At 36.4% G+C, this 19412-nt stretch overlaps 1 protein-coding gene across 1 annotated transcript in view; it reads left to right on the top strand.

The window, feature by feature from the left end:
• LOC143883257 (uncharacterized) overlaps window positions 1-19412 on the top strand; it is a 40332-nt gene that overhangs the window by 7401 nt on the left and 13519 nt on the right. Inside the window, exons 3-10 of the mRNA XM_077386601.1 lie at window positions 829-981; window positions 4808-4963; window positions 5244-5396; window positions 7052-7210; window positions 9048-9203; window positions 10130-11983; window positions 17932-18087; window positions 18498-18650. Of these exons, the coding sequence (XP_077242716.1) occupies window positions 829-981; window positions 4808-4963; window positions 5244-5396; window positions 7052-7210; window positions 9048-9203; window positions 10130-11983; window positions 17932-18087; window positions 18498-18650 (2940 nt within the window). The remainder of the gene's footprint in view (window positions 1-828; window positions 982-4807; window positions 4964-5243; window positions 5397-7051; window positions 7211-9047; window positions 9204-10129; window positions 11984-17931; window positions 18088-18497; window positions 18651-19412) is intronic.

The raw sequence follows: 19412 nt of genomic DNA, 5'->3' as shown, positions 1-19412 counted from the left end.
TGATGATGAAAACCCATATGGTTCTAGTCCCGTACCTAATGGACATCCCATTCACCTAATTAACTGCTATAAATAATCAAAGCTTTAGCTTCTGATAGAGAAAACCTTAACGAAGCCTAATACTCAAGTGCTAGGATCATTCAATCAAGGTTGGGCAAACAATAATGTGCCAGGTTTAAGTTCGCCAGTTAGTTAACAAAACAGATCACGTCCACAGGGCACAAGTGGAGGGCCCAGGATGTGAGCCCAGGAAGTTATATGTCTTCAAGGATGCGAAGAATTGATAATGACTATTTATCTCGTAGACTATGAAAATATAATAAAACAAAGTTAACTTTTTTTCTTTTTGAAACCTTAAAACGAGGGTTGGTTAAAGAACCTAGTATCATGTCTCTTGGCAAAAGTAACAAATTTTCCTTCTTGCAATTGACTATTCGGTTTTAGCTAAAACAACATATTTTTTTTGTAAGGTGGGGTCCATTTTTTGGCTATCCATGTCATTCAACTCATGCTCATATGTTGGTAGATCAATGCTATTAAAAAGAATTTTATTCTTGGAAAAATTATGCAAAAAAAGAAAAAGAAAAAAGGGAATATAAGGGGAAGAAACGGAAATTGGGTCCATTTTATGCAGGCATCATCGCAGGGAAGTGGGTGGTCATGAGAGTCACACCTTTGATTGATTTAATCCAAAAGAAAATAGGGCCTAAGAATCACTGTTTTATGCATTATTCTTATAAGTAATATAGAAATTTGATTTTTTTTCCTTTGCATTGAAAGGAATTTGTTTTTTGGTAATAAATGAAATTTGCTCATATTTTCTTGTAGGTTTATGCAGCTTGAAGAGACTCAAGCAACTAGATCTCTCGGATAACCAACTTGATGATCGAAGTCTTCCATCATGTCTAGGAAACCTTTCGTCCCTGGAAGATTTAATTTTATCATATAATAATCTTAGAAATCCACTTGGCATCTCAACAGGTATGGAGTGGCAATAGTAGTTTTTCTCTTCACTTTCACTTATCTCATAATTTCAATGATAAGATGATGCATATAATATGCTTTTGGTATAGGCCTTAGGGTATCTGGGGATCTTTAGTAGCTGCACCCTTTTTCAATTTTCGAAAGGCAACTGATCAAGGCACAAACGTGTTTTGACAATAGAGCAAATTAACTCATCTTGTCCACATGGATGGGGAGATCAGATAATGACTGTCGTTGGCGAAATTAACAAATAGGCTAGTATCATGTCTCATGGCGAAATTAACAAATTTTCCTTCCTTCAATTTTTAAAATAACAAAAATACCCATTAGATCAATTGTCTATTCGGTTTGAGCAAGAACAACATATTTTTGTTGGAAGGTGGGATCCATTGTTTGGTTATCCGAGCCATTCAATTCATGCTCATATGCTGGTGGATCAATGCCATCCAAAAAAGATTTGTTTTTCTTGGACAAAAAGTGGGTCCATTGGTGTGGCGATCAGAGGAGAATCTAAGATATAGGTCAAAATCCATTAGGCCAGAGAAAGATCTTGGGTTCGATGGAGATCCAAGAACAAGATGAACCCCTAGGAATCCGAGATCAATCGCGGAATCCTCTCAAACGACATTATTCCAAATCAACAGAACTTAAATCTTACTTGGATCACGATTTCCGGACTCCAAGATGGCCTTTTCACTTTCTCCCACACCAACACTCTACTTTAGGGCTGTTGCACGATTATTGGTGTTTAATAATCGTGCAACAGCCCTAAAGTAGTATTTATTGGTGTTTAATAGGAAGCCCTAACCCAGGTTTTGCAAACAGACAAAAACACCCTCTTTGTCTAAAGAGGAGGACAAATTTGGTTAGGGTACTTTTGGGCTTTCGGTTAGGATAAGCCTAGGCTCAACTTCTAATCCCAACTTCTAATGCAAGCTTTATGCGGCCCATTTCCTTGTCCCCAATAGAAGCTAAAGCTTTGATAGTTGTAGGCCTTCAATCTGACATATGTGATCTCTGATTGGACTATATGGGTTGCCTCATGATAGTCCATTAAATCAACGGTCTTAATTACACCCTTGACCATTTAGAAGACAGCCATGAGGAACTACGCATATGGCCCTTTTGGATTGCAGGAATTTTCTTAAAAAGTTTGGAAAATAAATTTTTTATAAAATTTCTTCCTTTTCCATTGATTGATTACAAAGTTTTATTTATTAGGACTTTCTTTTTATAATGGTACCCCTCTAAATAAACCGTAACCATATGATTCCCCTCTAAATTGTGAAATAAAAAAAAAATCAAAGAAAATATTTTCTGCGAGAAATGTTTTTCTGCAATCCAAACAGGGCTGAAACAAATCTCATATGTTTTTCTGCAATCCAAACAGGGTGTGCGTAACCAAGGCCCTTGATATGGCAAACTATCATGAGGCAACGCATATGGCCCTAGCACCACACCCAACGGCCATCCCATCAATAAGGGCCCATTTGGATACCCAGAAGATTTTGATTTGGATTTCTCACATTTTCAGCCCTTTTTGTGTTGTGATTTGGATCCGGATCAAATCCTTGGATTTCCAAATCAGCTACTGACAGTGAAAAAAATCAGATTTCCAAATATGCTGTGGTAATAAGTAATTGGAAATCCACAAATCTGTCTCCCTCAACATGAGCTGCGGATCTATTCATTTTGTATTCAAAACTCAAATCCAAATCCAAATACATAATATCAACTATCCAAACGGGCCCTAAGATTATTTGTTGGATACAAATATGAAAGCTTTAGTGGCTTTTGGTGTGAGACCTACTAAATCAAGGCTTAGGATCATCTGATCAAGATTGGGAAAATGATAAAGAGCCACTTTTGTGGCTGTCTTCTAAATCAACAGAATTGATCATCTCCACATGGCACAAGTGGGTCCAAAAAGTAATCATAGGAAAAAAATAATCCAAGGGTGATTTTTCTAGCAATTTTCATATAAGTAATATAAAACTTTGAGATTTCTCCCTTGCGTTGAGAGCAGTTTATTGTTTAGTAATAAATGAAATGGATTTTGGATTTTTATGTCTTGAAGAGACTCACGCGACTAGATCTCGGATATAACAATCTTGACGATCAAAGTCTTGCATCATGTCTAGGCAACCTCTCCTCCCTGGAATATCTGGATTTATCAGGGAATAATCTGACATTCACATCTGGCGCCATCTCAACAGGTACGGGGCTATTAGCATTTCCTCGCCCAAAATGATGATGTGTGGAGTATTTCTTGACAGGATTTTATTATTTTTCTGTCATAGTATCCGCTTTAAGAAAAGTAAACTATACATTTAATAAAGAAAATAGCATCTGATCAAGATTGGGAAAATGATAAAGAGCCCATTTTTGTGGCTGTCAGCTAAATCAACAGAATTGATCAACTTCCACATGGCACCAGTGGGCCCAGAAAGTGATCAATAGGGAAAAAAAATCTAAGGGTGCTTTAAAAGATGATATAAGTTTGTAACATGCGGGCGGTGTTTTTGCTTCTTTAACCGAGTACAGTGATAATGTCATTACTCACTTTGTTTTGCACCTTTTATGAGTGGATGTTTATACCATCTTGAATATTGTGGTGTCATTATCAAAATACGGTAGTGCAGATATCAGTCCCCCTAAAATAATCTTCCAACCTTGTGACAGTAGAATTTGGCTAATAATATTGGCACTACTCTGTTTTCATAATTGCAGAATCTCAGCTTGTCTTTTCTTCCTTAATTGCTTTGAGTGCTTTTGGGGAACTATAATAACCTTTGACGGCTATTTAAATGATAAAAGACAAGATGAGTTACTGCAATTATCAAAACATGGGAGTGTCAACATTAGTAGCCGAAGATGGAAGTTCAATTTTTGCACGCTTCAATTTTATTGAACAATATAAACACAATTGCAAATTCATATTTCAAAATAAAAGATCTATTTTTCTCATAATAAAGTACACAAAACATAGATCAGAAAGATTATATAACAATAATACAGGGAAATAAACCACACTAAAAAGGGGTAAGAAGAAAAAAGAAAAAAGAATGAAAGATTTTAGTTGGGCTTTTGTTGATGTATATTACACAAACACTACCCAAATCACGCACCACTCTTACTCCAAGGCTTGATGACAACAACAACAATGATAACCACGATTATGAGAAGGAGTATAATAGCAAAGCACGTCCATTTCCGTTTGTTCCTTTGCAATTTCTTAGCCTTTTGGAGAGCAACCGTCCCAGATGAAACGTGATCCACCACGCTCGAAACCTAAGTTAAAAGCGTACTTAGCAAAACGTGGTTCGGCACCACAAAAAGGGCAGGGATGGGAAAAATTCAAGTTTAATACAATATTGGTTCAAAAAATGTAGTAAAAAATGAAAACACAAAAAAAATGCATTAAAATTTTTGTCATTTACAAAAATATAGTGGTGGTAATAAAGTTGGAAAGTTGGGCAAAAAATGTATCTAATACCATCTTAAACGTGTTTAAAACATTTTCCACAGAAAATGGGGGTTTTTACTATAAAAGTTTTAAACAAAGTACTAACTCCATGCCAATAAAAAGAGATTTTTTTCAAAAGAAAAGAAAAACTCTCCTTAAACAGTGTTTCGTTCACTACGGTTAAAAGATACTGTGTATATGTAATGTAACAACAACCACCCGATAACAACAACTTTGAGATGATTTTTTAGCATTTTTTTAGCATTTTTAGTTTTATATTCCATTGAGAGCAATTTATTGTTTAGTAATAAATGAAATGGGTTTTGGGTGTTTATGTCTTGATCATTTTTCTTGTAGGTTTATGTGGCTTGAAGAGACTCACGGATCTACGTCTCAGTGATAACAATCTTCACGATCAAAGTCTTCCATCATGTCTAGGCAACCTCTCCTCCCTTCAAACCCTGGATTTATCAGAGAATAATCTGACATTCACATCTGGCGCCATCTCAACAGGTACGGAGCAGTAGCATTTCCTCACCCAAAATGATGATGTGTGAAGTATTTTTTGACAGGATTTTGTTATTTTTCTGACATAATACTACCCGCTTTAAAATAAGTAAACTATAGATTTAATAAAGAAAATGGGAAATGATATTCCCACCCCCTCTTTTAACAACAATTTTGAGATGATTTTTTAGCATTTTTAGTTTTATATTCCATTGAGAGCAACTTATTGTTTAGTAATAAATGAAATGGGTTTTGGGTGTTTATGCCTTGATCATTTTTCTTGTAGGTTTATGTGGCTTGAAGAGCCTCGAGTATCTAGATCTCGCCCATAACAATCTTCACGATCAAAGTCTTGCATCATGTCTAGGCAACCTCTCCTCCCTTCAAACCCTGGATTTATCAGAGAATAATCTGACATTCACATTTGGCATCTCAACAGGTATTTTTTGGCAGTAGCATTTCCTCACCCAAAATGATGATGTGTGAAGTATTTTTTGACAGGATTTTGTTATTTTTCTGACATAATACTACCCGCTTTAAGAAAAGTAAACTATAGATTTAATAAAGAAAATGGGAAATGATATTCCCACCCCCTCTTTTAAGATCTTTGGATCTCAAACCCAGAGACAACCAATACAATGACTGGGCCATATCTTATAGGTATATCATCTCCACATGTTTAGAGGACTAATTATGTTATTACTTTGAGTGGTCATGGTTAGGGTCAAGCCTAGGGTCAACATTAAGTTCTACATATGGTCAGGGTGTAATCAAGACCGTTGATCAAGTGGACCATCATGAGGCAATCCATATTGTCCAAGTCTTATGCCTAACTGAGATCCCATTAATCAGATTAAGGCCTACAAATAATTTAGCATCTTTCTTGTTATGTTATTCTACGTACTACACAGGCCTTTCTAGAAGTTGTTTTTTACCTTTTTTTTTTTGAACTACTGAAAATTTATTCCAAGCAGCCACAAAAAACACAATGAAAACACAGCACAAGAAATCTTATGAAACTATGAGGGGAGAAAATAAAAAAACTCTAAAGTTGCATGATCTCCTTACAAGATGGAACGGGACATGATGACCCTTCACGCGATCAAGTATCTCAAGTTCTCAACAATGAACTCTGAAATTCTCCATGGAGAGGGAGATCTCCCATCCAGCCCATCGAGCAACCTGATAACAATTAGGGAGTCAAAAGTTATCTTTTACCCTTTTTTGGCATGCTAATTGGATCCAAAATTTATAATTTTTTACAAAACCTGTCGTATCACATGTGCAACCTGAATAGTTTAAAGGGAACACAGTAAAAGACAGTCTTACCGGATTGTGTCCATCTATCCCAACTAGTGCAAGAGTCCTTTTGTTCCCAACAGGCTAGCCTACATAGTTGTAAACAGTTTCTAAACAGCCACTAGTCACCGAGAGACCAACCCTTGCCTTCATCAATAGCAGTCATCTAGGAAGATGGGCACCCACTGCACACATGGGATGATCGTCGGACCCCAACCTCTCCTTGTACTTTCACCCCAACCTCTCCTTGTACTTTCTATTGATGCCAGAATCCAGACTCGAGACTAGGGTGTTACTTCAAAATGAACGAGGTTATGAACACCCTTTCTTGGCTCAAGTATCAATTTTCCTTCCATTAGTCAAATAACACACAATTTCACAGACGGAGGTCCGCAAACTCCGTAGCGGATGCTTTGGCAAAGACCGGAGTGAACCGTGAACCGTAACGATACCATTATTTAATACCATCTTAAACGTGCTTAAAGCATTTTCCACAGAAAATGGGGGTTTTTACTATAAAAGTTTTAAACAAAGTACTAACTCGATACCAATCAAAAGAGATTTTTTTTCAAAAAAAGGAAAAAAAAAAAAAAAAAAACTCTCCTTAAACTGTGTTTCGTTCACTACGGTTAAAGATACTGTGTATATGTAATGTAACAACAACCACCTGATAACAACAACTTTGAGATGATTTTTTAGCATTTTTTTAGCATTCTTAGTTTTATATTCCATTGAGAGCAATTTATTGTTTAGTAATAAATGAAATGGGTTTTGGGTTTTTGATCATTTTTCTAGTAGGTTTATGTGGCTTGAAGAGACTCACGGATCTATATCTCAGAGATAACAATCTTCACGATCAAAGTCTTCCATCATGTCTAGGCAACCTCTCCTCCCTTCAAACCCTGGATTTATCAGAGAATAATCTGACATTCACATCTGGCGCCATCTCAACAGGTACGGGGCAGTAGCATTTCCTCACCCAAAATGATGATGTGTGAAGTATTTTTTGACAGGATTTTGTTATTCTTCTAACATAATACTACCCGCTTTAAGAAAAGTAAACTATACATTTAATAAAGAAAATGGGAAATGATATTCCCACCCCCTCTTTTAAGATCTTTGGATCTCACAAGTCACAACACAGAGACAACCAATACAATGACTGGGCCATATCTTATAGTTATATCATCTCTACATGGTTACTGATCAAATTATCCTATGACTGTCATAGGCCTATGAAAAATATAATAATAAAAAGTTAACCTGTTTTTTCTTTTTGGAGAAACCATAAAAACGAGGATTGATTGATCAGTAGGCTACTATCATGTTTCTTGGGGAAAGTAACAAATTTTCCTTCCTTCAAGTTTTAAAATAACACAAATACACATTAGATCAATTGTCTATTAGGTTTTAGCAAAAAGAAACATATTTTTGTTGCAAGGTGGGGTCCATTGTTTGGTTATCCAAGCCATTCAACTTATGTTCATATGCCGGTGGATCAATTTCAATGCCATACAAAAAAGTTTTGTTTTTCTTTGATAAATTAGGCAAAAAAAAATAAAAAAGGGAATAAAAGGGGAAGAAATGGAAATTGGGTCCATTGGTGCGGCGATCAGAGGGTTAGGCCAAAACCGAAAGATCTTGGGTTCGATGGAGATCCAAGAACAAGGTGAACAGCAAGGAATCTGAGATCAATCACGGAGACCTCTCAAACGCAATTATATGTCCAAAACGACATTATTCCAAATCAACAGAACTTAAATCTTAGTGTTTTTAAAGATCAAAACCATTTTTTGGATGGATCTTAGCTTGGATCACTATTTCGGCCTCCAAGATGGTCTCTCCACTTTCTCCCACATGAACACGCTCCTTTAGGTCTGTTGCACGATTAGATTAGGTTAAACTCTAGAAAAACCACCCAAAAGTTGTATTTTTAGGTGTTTAATATGAAGCCCTAACCCAGGTTTTGCAAATACACACAAACACCCTCTTAAAGCTTCTATTAGAGAAGCGAATGCCGAGTCCAAGGGGCGAATTTATCACCTCCCTTTCTAATGGGATCAGAACCTTATCGGCTACCCCATGAGGGTCAATGCTTATAATCACATTCATGGTCATGGCCATTTTGGATTGCAGGAATTTTCTTAAAAAGTTTGGAAAAGAAATTTTTTATAAAATTTCTTCCTTTTCCATTGATTGATTACAAAGTTCTATTTATTAGGACTTTCATTTTATAATGGTACCAGTCTAAACAAACTGTAACCATATGATTTCAGTCTAAATTGTGAAATAAACAAAATCAACGGAAATATTTTGTGCGAGAAATGTGTTTCTGCAATACAAACAGGGCCTAAACAAATCTCATAGGATGAATACTAGGCCAAGATCAGATACATCGCATATAGGCACAAGGGTGGGCGTAACCAAGGCCCTTGATCTGGCAAACCATCATGAGGCAACACATATGGCCCAAGCACCACCTCTACATATGGCCCAAGCACCACCTCTGACGGCCATCCCATCAGTAAGATTAATTATTGAATACAAATATGAAAGCTTTAGCGGCTTTTGATGTGAGACCTCCTAAATCAAGGCTCAAGATCATCTTATCAAGATTGGGAAAATGATAAAGAGCCACATTGATCATGTCCACTGAGGGTGATTTGTTTAGTATTTTTCATATAAGTAATATAAAACTTTGAGATTTCTCCCTTCCATTGAGAGCAATTTATTGTTTAGTAATAAATGAAATGGGTTTTGGGTGTTTATGTCTTTATCATTTTTCTTGTAGGTTTATGTGGCTTGAAGAGACTCACGTATCTAGCTCTCAGAGATAACAATCTTCACGATCAAAGTCTTCCATCATGTCTAGGCAACCTCTCCTCCCTGGAAAATCTGGATTTATCAGAGAATAATCTGACATTCACATCTGGCGCCATCTCAACAGGTATTTTTTTGACAAGATTTTGTTATCTTTCTGGCATAGTACCCGCTTTAAGAAAATTAAACTATACATTTAAAAAAGAAAATGGGAAATGATATTCCCACCACCTCTTTTAAGATCTTTGGATCTCACAAGTCAAGTCACAACACAGAGACAACCAATACAATGACTGGGCCATATCTTGTAGGTATATCATCTCCACATGTTTACAGGACTAATTAGGATGAAGCCTAGGGTCAACATTAAGTTCCACATATGGTCAGGGGTGTAATCAAGACCGTTGATCAAGTTGACCATCATAAGTCAACCCATACTGTCCAAGTCTTATGCCTAACTGAGATCCCATTCGTCAGATTAAGGCCTACAAAACATTGAAAAAGGATGCGGAACTTCCTTCACGATTTTCTCAAACATAACGGAATGTTTTATCATTTTCCTAACAAGAGGGATATTTTTGTCTTAAAAAATAATTATGACTGTAACGTTACACACATGACAAAGCATGATAACCTCCCTACATATTATTGTTATGGTATTCTACCTACTACACTGGCCTTTTTATGAAGATAAGCAAAAAAATGAAAAAGGGAAGAAATAGCGAATGGGACCCCACGTTGGAGATTTGATGTATGAGGGCGTCATCCAGAGGAAGTTGGTGGTCTTGAGGGTCCCACCTTTGATTGATCTTATCCTTACATTTGATAGGCCTTACATTGAGTCAAGGTGTGAGAATATTATTTCCCAAAATATGACTATTTACATTTACACTAATAAATTGAAAAAAAAGGAAAAATAAAATTTTATTAGAAACTTGTTTTTTAGTGAAGAATTTTATCTTGCCTCATAATCATACAATGGGGCTTCCTCGTTATCATTTTGCAACATCAATCTAATTTTGTCACCATTTTCTCTCTGTCTTATTCTTACAGGGATTTGCAAACTAAGGAACCTAAGTCGCTTGAATCTCATGAGGAATTCAATTGAGGGTATTCATCCATGTATGGAAGGCATGCATAACCTTCAACAGCTTTATCTCTCCGACAATCGCGTTACAGGGAAGATTCCTTCATTCATTTTCAACAACCTAACGAAGATAGAGTCTATTGATCTTTCAAATAATCAGTTCATGGGTGTGTTCTCATTTTCTAGTTTTGCCAACCTCTCGCAACTTTCAGATGTTGACCTTTCAAACAATGTCCAATTAGAAGTCGAAACCCAACACCCACATTGGGTTCCTACTTTTCAACTCGGGAGGCTGTCCTTAGAAAATTGCAACCTCAACAAACATAGCACTCGTACCATTCCCAGCTTTCTTTCTAGCCAGGATAACTTATATGATTTAAATTTGGGTCATAACTCTCTTAAAGGGATCATCCCGTCTTGGCTATTGTACAATATGTCAATTTCTTCCTTGTGGTTGATGGGTAACTTGCTCGAAGGCTCAATTCCTCAGTCTACCCACAACACTACATCATCTGTCAGTTTTCTAGATATCTCTGAGAACAATCTGTCTGAGCCACTTCCTACAAACATCGGCACACTCTTCCCTCAGTTGAATTACTTCAACCTATCCAAAAATATTTTGCAAGGTAGGATCCCCTCATCCATGGGTGAAATAGAACGCTTATCTATATTGGACCTATCTTCCAACAACTTTTCAGGAGAAATGCCACATCAACTCACCAAAAATTGCACTCAGCTGGTTTACCTCAATATATCAAGTAATAGATTGCAAGGAGACATACTCCCAGTTGATGCTAACTTGATACGATTGCAATATTTATTTGCCAGCCACAATAACTTCACTAGAAAAATTCCATCTGGCCTGTTAAATAGCCCTGACTTGATGATTCTTGATATACGAAAAAATACCCTATCCGACACTATTCCTAGTTGGTTATTCTCCCTCTCAAAATTGGTATCAATTCTTTTAGGGAATAATTTCTTTCGAGGAAACATTCCAATACAACTGTGTCAACTAAGTAACCTCCATACCTTGGATCTCTCCAACAATTCTTTTTCTGGACATATACCTTCTTGTCTCAACAACATAAGTTCATGGAAGAAAACATATCAAATCCAAATTTCCTATGTTTCTTTAAATAGAACAGGCTTTCTTCCTAGGCCTTCAACTTCTTTCACCACAAAGGGTGTAACTTACTTTTACGAGGGCCTTCCTTTTGGCTTGATGACTGGAATTGATTTGTCCATGAATCAATTGCAGGGTGATATTCCATTCCAAACAGGAGACTTGGAAGCGCTTCACTCATTAAATTTTTCCAACAACCTGCTAACTGGCTATCTTCCACAATCCTTTCAAAACCTAAAAAGCTTGGAGAGTTTGGATCTTTCCCACAACAAGTTATTTGGGAGAATCCCTTATGAATTATCTCAACTGGATTCACTTGGTGCTTTCTCTGTCGCCTACAATAACCTATCAGGTAAGATCCCTTTTGATAAACACCTTACCACATTTGGTAAGGATAGCTATGAGGGAAATCCAAATCTTTGTGGACCACCACTAGAAAGAAATTGCTCCTTGGAAATCTCTTCACAACCTCCTAGAGATGAGGAAAAAAATTCTAGGGTTCTTGATAATCCTGTGATTTTCTACTCATTCGTGGGAATGTCATATGGTTTGGGATTTTGGGGAGTCATCGGCTTTCTCATCCTCAACAAAAATGGGAGGCATAAATACTTTAGAGTTATGGATGCATATATTGACCGGTCGATTGAGAAGCTCTCAGAATTCCGTAGTTACTTGAAAAATTGTTGTTTCAAATAATGGTACAATATTCATTTAGTTGTAATGCAAAATGATTGTTGGAAGTAATAATAAGCTTTATCTTGAGTTTTAAGTTAATAATTTGATATTTTTGCAATGAATGGCTTATGATCACAAAGATCAAACCGCCTACCCAAAGCAATGGTGTTGATCACTCCATATCAACAATTATAAGGTTGGGATGGCACAAAAAAAATAACTGCTTGAACTTTTAATAAATTATTGTTAGATAATCATCACCTGCATTGTGAGGATGTCCCAGATTGTGTTGGTTGTTCCTAGCAATCTCTTTAGACTATAACATCCTCTTAGAGTGATAGCTGAGATATCTTCACTATATATATAGACATTTTACTAAGTAATTACTCTAAGTTTCTGAATTTCTGGATGAATGGTAGTTTAAAAACTTTTGACCTAGGAGGCGTGTCTCACGGTTCGAAAGACCATTTTGTCATCTTCTTCTCATATAATTTTTCCTATCTTTTCATCTCCTGCAATGTGTTCGTTGCACCACCGACCACCAATGAAACCCAAAAGTGGAAGAAGAGGAGGAAATAGTAACATGTAGCCAATGGGTGCATATATCTAGTCCTAGACAATAAACAATTGACATTTAGTTTTTTTGTTTTAAAGTAGAAATTTTGAAAAAATAAAATTTGATACTTTCTTTTCATAGGGCTTTATAAACCTTGTAAAAATTTCTTTTGATAGAGCTCAATTTCCTCATATCAAAAGTTTCCAAGTACGAAGAAAAGATTACTGTGTAAAATAGGGCTTTATAAACCTTGTTCTCGTCATGTTCCACAAATTGCCACATCCAATGTGGATGTTGTGTGTCAGATATATCGACTGATTATATATGGCACATCATACACACTAAAGAGAGGTAATATATGGTGAAAACAAGGCCCCATGTATGATCTATCATCACACTCAAAAGTAGCTTTATATCACATAATACATATCTATAACAAACAATATGGAATACCTTGCTCAAAACATTCTACTATATAGTTAATCAATATAACACAAACTCATCACGATATATATCATTTACCTTAGTCATTGGAATATAGAAAAGGGAGATGATAAATTCGCACACCCTATAGGATGATTCGCACCCATTTAAGGTGAATTGACGTCAAAAAGTGTCAAAAAGCATAAACAAGCATCAGCCTTTAACGCTTTTTTTACCTCAATTCACGTTAAAGGGTTTGAATTATCCTACAGGGGGTGCGGATTTATCATCACCCCATAGTAAATCCATAAAATATGCCAAAATGGTTGAGGTCAAACTGTTAACTATCTACAGCCATCAGAATATAGTACATCCACAACTGCACAAGATAACTTAGAGGTCGGCAGTTCAATCCCAGCTTACCTAGCGAAAAAAGGAAAGTAATAAGCTTTGCTTGCTTGTGAAAACTTTCTAAAACTTACATAAGACTTCAAGCTCTTGCTAGCAGACTTGGAATCCTTTAGGCCCTATTTAGATGGCAAGAATTTTGAGGAAAAGTTTGGAAAGGAAAAATATTTCAAAGATTTCGTACTTGTTTTACACATGAAAAACTTAATTGGAACCACCACTATTCAAATTTTATTAAGAGGAACTTACAATTTATAATAATATCCTTCCAAATTAACCATAATCATATCATTTCCATCTAAATTGTGGAAAGATGAAAATTTTCCAAGAAAGTTTTTTCCATTTGAAATTTTTTTCTTGCAACTCAAACAAGGCCTTAAGGTAGACCTAAAAAGGAATCTTAATGACTAGTTTAATACATTCCAAAGGAGGACTTCAAGGCACCTAAAAAATACAACACTTGCTTAAGACTAGCATTAGTCCGCTAACTAATGTTGGTTGTTGAAGGGTCAGAAATGCTACACTCTCTAAACACCAGACATTATTACTGAAAGGATATTCCAAATCAAACCATATGAAACAAAGAATCATGATCATGGAGAGCTCAAGATTAATATCGAAGGAGCTGGAATTGGTGGAATTCTTCAACATGACGAAAGAATGATTCTTGGTTTATTCTCCATTGAAATCATGAAAGAAAAGTTTTTTGGACTAGAGCTCTCATCCATTTTCACAAAATGGTGCAAAAATGGGGAACCCCAAATCTATAGATTAGAGCCGATTAATTATTTGCAGTAGATGTAATTACGGGGAAAATTCAAGCCCCCATGGAAAATATCCGAATGATAACCCACATTCGAAAAATCCTCAACACTTTCAGAGACTGGTGCATAACTCACATGCCTCAGCCGCAGACTTCCTCTCAAAGTGAGGTTGCCCATGCAAGGGAGAAGATATCACTCTTCTCCTCATCCCTCCAATGCTCATGGAAATAATCCAGTCAGATAGGGAAAGAAAATTGTACTCTTGTTTGTAATTTGTTCTCTAGTTTCATCTGTTCTTCTTGTATTCTTTCCTTCTATTCAATGCACTGGTAGGGGTTCCGCCAAATCCCAGCTCACCCATAAAAAAATCTAGTTACAATTCATTGTGGCTATCCATACCTTATCCAGCATGGTTTTCTTAGTGTGGAGATCCACACCTAAGACATACTTTCATTGTAGTTATCCACACTAGCATATATGATAGCCATCCTCACTAGCTTAGCTTTTCTCACTGAATCCATCCGCACTTTATAAAATACTCAGTGTAGGTGTCCACACTATCATAAATTTTCGGTGTGATTATCCATACTAATAACATTTTAAGTATAACTATTCACTATAGTACATATTTTCAGTATGATTATTCACATTTATGGGGTTTTCTTTTTTAAATGTAGTTTTCTACACCTATAGTGAAAGTTTTACTGCCTATAAGGTCCTACTTGTGATTGAAAATAAGCATGGGCTTTAGGATTATACTAATAAACGGCAGAAATGAAGTAATTGATTACAAGAAAGTAATGTAAGAATTAAATGGTAAAGAAGTGACTTATTGACTGAGTTGAGGCATGAATATGGATCTGCTATCCATAAGGCAAATATTGCCCTCATAAACGACTAATCGATGGTACATATGGGATCTCCAATGTATGCCTCCAGGATACAACAACTCCGCTCCAAGATTGTGCATTCACACAACCTGGACGCCTTGGGAAAATGATTATGTTTGCCATGATAAAAAAAATAGAACAGAAAAGAGAACAAACTTTACAGGGTAAGAAGGGAGAGAACAAATATATTCTAAAATAACTTTTACGTATTCTCGATCGAATATTTCAAAAAGTTAAAGAGACGTGATTAATGAAAAGTTATGTTGAAAACTGTTTTCATAATGATAGCTTATGCTAAATTAACCTGACCCGGCCCGGCCCAGCCCGGCTCGGAAAACTCGCTACTCAAGCCCCGGAATGATATTCCAAATCAAAGTAATTTAAAACACGCTACCCAAGCCCCGAAAAACGCGCTACCCTTGGAGATGATGTGCCCCCTTCTGCACTGGGTGGATCGGCGTTCGGCTCCCAAGATACAACAATCCATTGGGTCTCTTCTAGAATCGATCTGTGTGGACGTGGGTAGAACTCACGCTTAAAAGCTAGCCGTTAAGGGGAGGGTGCCCATTCCCTTATAAAGTCCATCCACATCTATTACACTTCCGATGTGGGATCTTTGCTTTCATGTGGATCCCCCAACAATCTCCCCCTCCATGTGGAGACCACATGGGAACTACGAGATCTTCCCCGAGAGATATTTTAGCATACCGGGGTTACTGAGATCTTCCCTGAGGGATTTTTCGTCCTCAGAGTCACACCAGAGTTACCACGGCCAGGCATTGATACCACTGGTTGTTTGACATGGTATCGGATGCAAGGGTCCCGAGTTCAAACCTCCTTGATAACAAAAATCCATATGCAATGGCCAAATCCAAAAGAGAGGACACATGTGCCACATGTAGGCCAACCCTAAAAGAGGGGCCACAAGTGAGGGGGTGTTAAAGTATAAAAGATTAAATAATGCCGTCTCTAGCCGCTTAAGCTTTTGAAGCAACTGGTTGTTTGACACGATCCCTCGAACTCGTCACCACCCGTGTTACAAAAGATGATAAAAGATGTAACCAAAAATAAATCAATGGAGTTTCTGGAGAAGAAAACAATCTTCACGATCATACATTTTTCTTCATAAAAGAAGAAATCAAAAATAATTTTTCTTATAGGTTTATGTTTCTTGAAGAGGCTCACGCAACTAGATCTCAGCTATAACAATCTTCACGATCAAAGTCTTGCATCATGTCTAGGCAACCTCTCCTCCCTTCAAACCCTGGATTTATCAGGGAATAATCTGACATTCACATTTGGCGCCATCTCAACAGGTTCGGGGCCATTAGCATTTCCTGTTTAAGAAAAGTAAACTATACATTTAATAAAGAAAATAGCATCTGATCAAGATTGGGAAAATGATAAAGAGCCCATTTTTGTGGCTGTCAGCTAAATCAACAGAATTGATCAACTTCCACATGGCACCAGTGGGCCCAGAAAGTGATCCATAGGAAAAAATTCTAAGGGTGATTTTTTTAGCATTTTTCATATAAGTAATACATCCAAACATAGCTTATATAAGTTTGTAACATGCGGGAGGTGTTTTTGCTTCTTTAACCAAGTACAGTGACATGTGATATAGTATAACTAAGGCAGACTGGCAGACCATATTTGGATAATGCCATTACTCACTTTGTTTTGCACCTTTTATGAGTGGATGTTTATACCATCTTGAATATTGTAGTGTCATTATCAAAATACGGTAGTGCAGATATCAGTCCCCCTAAAATAATCTTCTAACCTTGTGACAATAGAATTTGGCACTACTCTGTTTTCATAATTGCAGAATCTCAGCTTGTCTTTTCTTCCTTAATTGCTTTGAGTGCTTTTGGGGAACTATAATAACCTTTGACAGCTATTAAAATGATAAAAGACAAGATGAGTTAGTGCAATTATCAAAACATGGGAGTGTCAACATTAGTAGCCTAGAATATACACTAATACAATACCTAAGATGGAAGTTCAATTTTTGCACCTTTCAATTTTATTGAACAATATAAAGACAATTGCAAATTCATATTTCAAAATAAAAGATCTGTTTTTCTCAGAATAAAGTACACAAACATAGATCAGAAAAGAATATATAACAATAAACCACACTAAAAAGGGGAAAGAAGAAAAAAGAAAAAAAAATGAAAGATTTTAGTTGGGCTTTTGTTGATGTATATTACACAAACACTACGCAAATCACGCACCACTCTTACTCCAAGGCTTGATGACAACAACGACAATGATAACCACAATTATGAGAAGGATTATAATAGCAAAGCACATCCATTTCCGTTTGTTCCTTTGCAATTTCTTAGCCTTTTGGAGAGCAACCGTCCCAGATGAAACGTGATCCACCGCGCTCGAAACCTAAGTTAAAAGCGTACTTAGCAAAACGTGGTTCGGCACCACAAAAAGGACGGGGATGGGGAAAATTCGAGTTTAATACATTATTGGTTCAAAAAATGCAGTAAAAAATGAAAACACAAAAAAATGCATTAAAAATTTTGTCATTTACAAAAATATAGTGGGGGTAATAAAGTTGGAAAGTTGGGCAAAAAATGTATTTAATACCATCTTAAACGTGCTTAAAACATTTTCCACAGAAAATGGGGGTTTTTACTATAAAAGTTTTAAACAAAGTACTAACTCCATGCCAATAAAAAGAGATTTTTTTCAAAAAAAAAACTCTCCTTAAACAGTGTTTCGTTCACTACGGTTAAAAGATACTATGTATATGTAATGTAACAACAACCACCCGATAACAACAACTTTGAGATGATTTTTTAGCATTTTTTTAGCATTTTTAGTTTTATATTCCATTGAGAGCAATTTATTGTTTAGTAATAAATGAAATGGGTTTTGGGTGTTTATGTCTTGATCATTTTTCTTGTAGGTTTATGTGGCTTGAAGAGACTCACATATCTACGTCTCAGAGATAACAATCTTCACGATCAAAGTCTTCCATCATGTCTAGGCAACCTCTCCTCCCTTCAAACCCTGGATTTATCAGGGAATAATCTAACATTCACATCTGGCGCCATCTCAACAGGTATTTTTTGACAGGATTTTGTTATCTTTCTAGCATAGTACCCGCTTTAAGAAAATTAAACTATACATTTAATAAAGAAAATGTGAAAGGATATTCCCACCCCCTCTTTTAAGATCTTTGGATCTCACAACCCAGAGACAACCAACACAATGACTGGGCCAAATCTTATAGTTATATCATCTCCACATGTTTACAGGACTAATTATGTTATTACTTTGAGTGGTCATGGTTAGGATGAAGCCTAGGGTCAAAATTAAGTTCCACATATGGTCAGGGGTGTAATCAAGACCGTTGATCAAGTTGACCATCATAAGTCAACCCATACTGTCCCTTCCATTGAGAGGAATTTATTGTTTAGTAATAAATGAAATGGGTTTTGGGTGTTTATGTCTTGATCATTTTTCTTGTAGGTTTTTGTGGCTTGAAGAGACTCACGAATCTATATCTCAGCAATAACAATCTTGACGATCAAAGTCTTGCATCATGTCTAGGCAACCTTTCCTCTCTTCAAACCCTGGATTTATCATGGAATAATCTGACATCTACATTTGTCATCTCAACAGGTACGGGGCAGTAGGATTTCCTCACCCACAATGATGATGTGTGGAGTATTTTTTGACTGGATTTTGTTATTTTTCTGTCATAATACCCCTTTAAGAAAAATAAACTATGAATTTTATAAAGAAAATGGGAAATGATATTCCCACCCTCTCTTTTAAGATCTCTGGATCTCACAGGTCACAACCCAGAGACAACCGATAACTGGGTCTTAAACAGTACATCACTCAAACAAAACCTCAAATGAGTCTTACGATCAAGCCTAGGGTCAACATCATGTCATACATAGGGACAGGGGTGTGAAACATGATGAGGAAAACCCATATGGTTCTAGCCCCGTACGTAATGGACATCCCATTCACCCTATTAACTACTATAAATATCAAAGCTTTAGCTTCTGATAGGGAAATCCTTAATGAGCATAATGCTCCACAGGGCAAACAATAATGGGCCAGGTTTGTATTCGTCAGTTAGTTATCAAAACAGATCACATCCACAGGGCACAAGTGGCGGGCACAGGAAGTGATATGCCTTCATGGATGCGAAGATTGGATAATGACTATTTATCATGTAGGCTATGAAAATATAATAATACAAACTTTTTCTTTTTCGGAAACCTTAAAAACGAGGGTTATGAGTCACACCTTTGATTGATCTAATCCGTTTATTTCATCAGCATTGCTTTAGTTCTCCAAAAGAAATCTTATGAAACTATGAGGGGATAAAATAAAAATACTCTAAAGTTGCATGATCTCCTTACAAGATGG

This window comes from Tasmannia lanceolata, unplaced genomic scaffold, assembly GCF_043159265.1.
Source record: "Tasmannia lanceolata isolate RefF3 unplaced genomic scaffold, GAP_Taslan_0.1 ptg000008l, whole genome shotgun sequence".
Taxonomy (NCBI): domain Eukaryota; kingdom Viridiplantae; phylum Streptophyta; class Magnoliopsida; order Canellales; family Winteraceae; genus Tasmannia; species Tasmannia lanceolata.
Note: the sequence above shows the minus strand (reverse complement) of the source record. Positions and strands in the feature narration are given on the sequence as shown.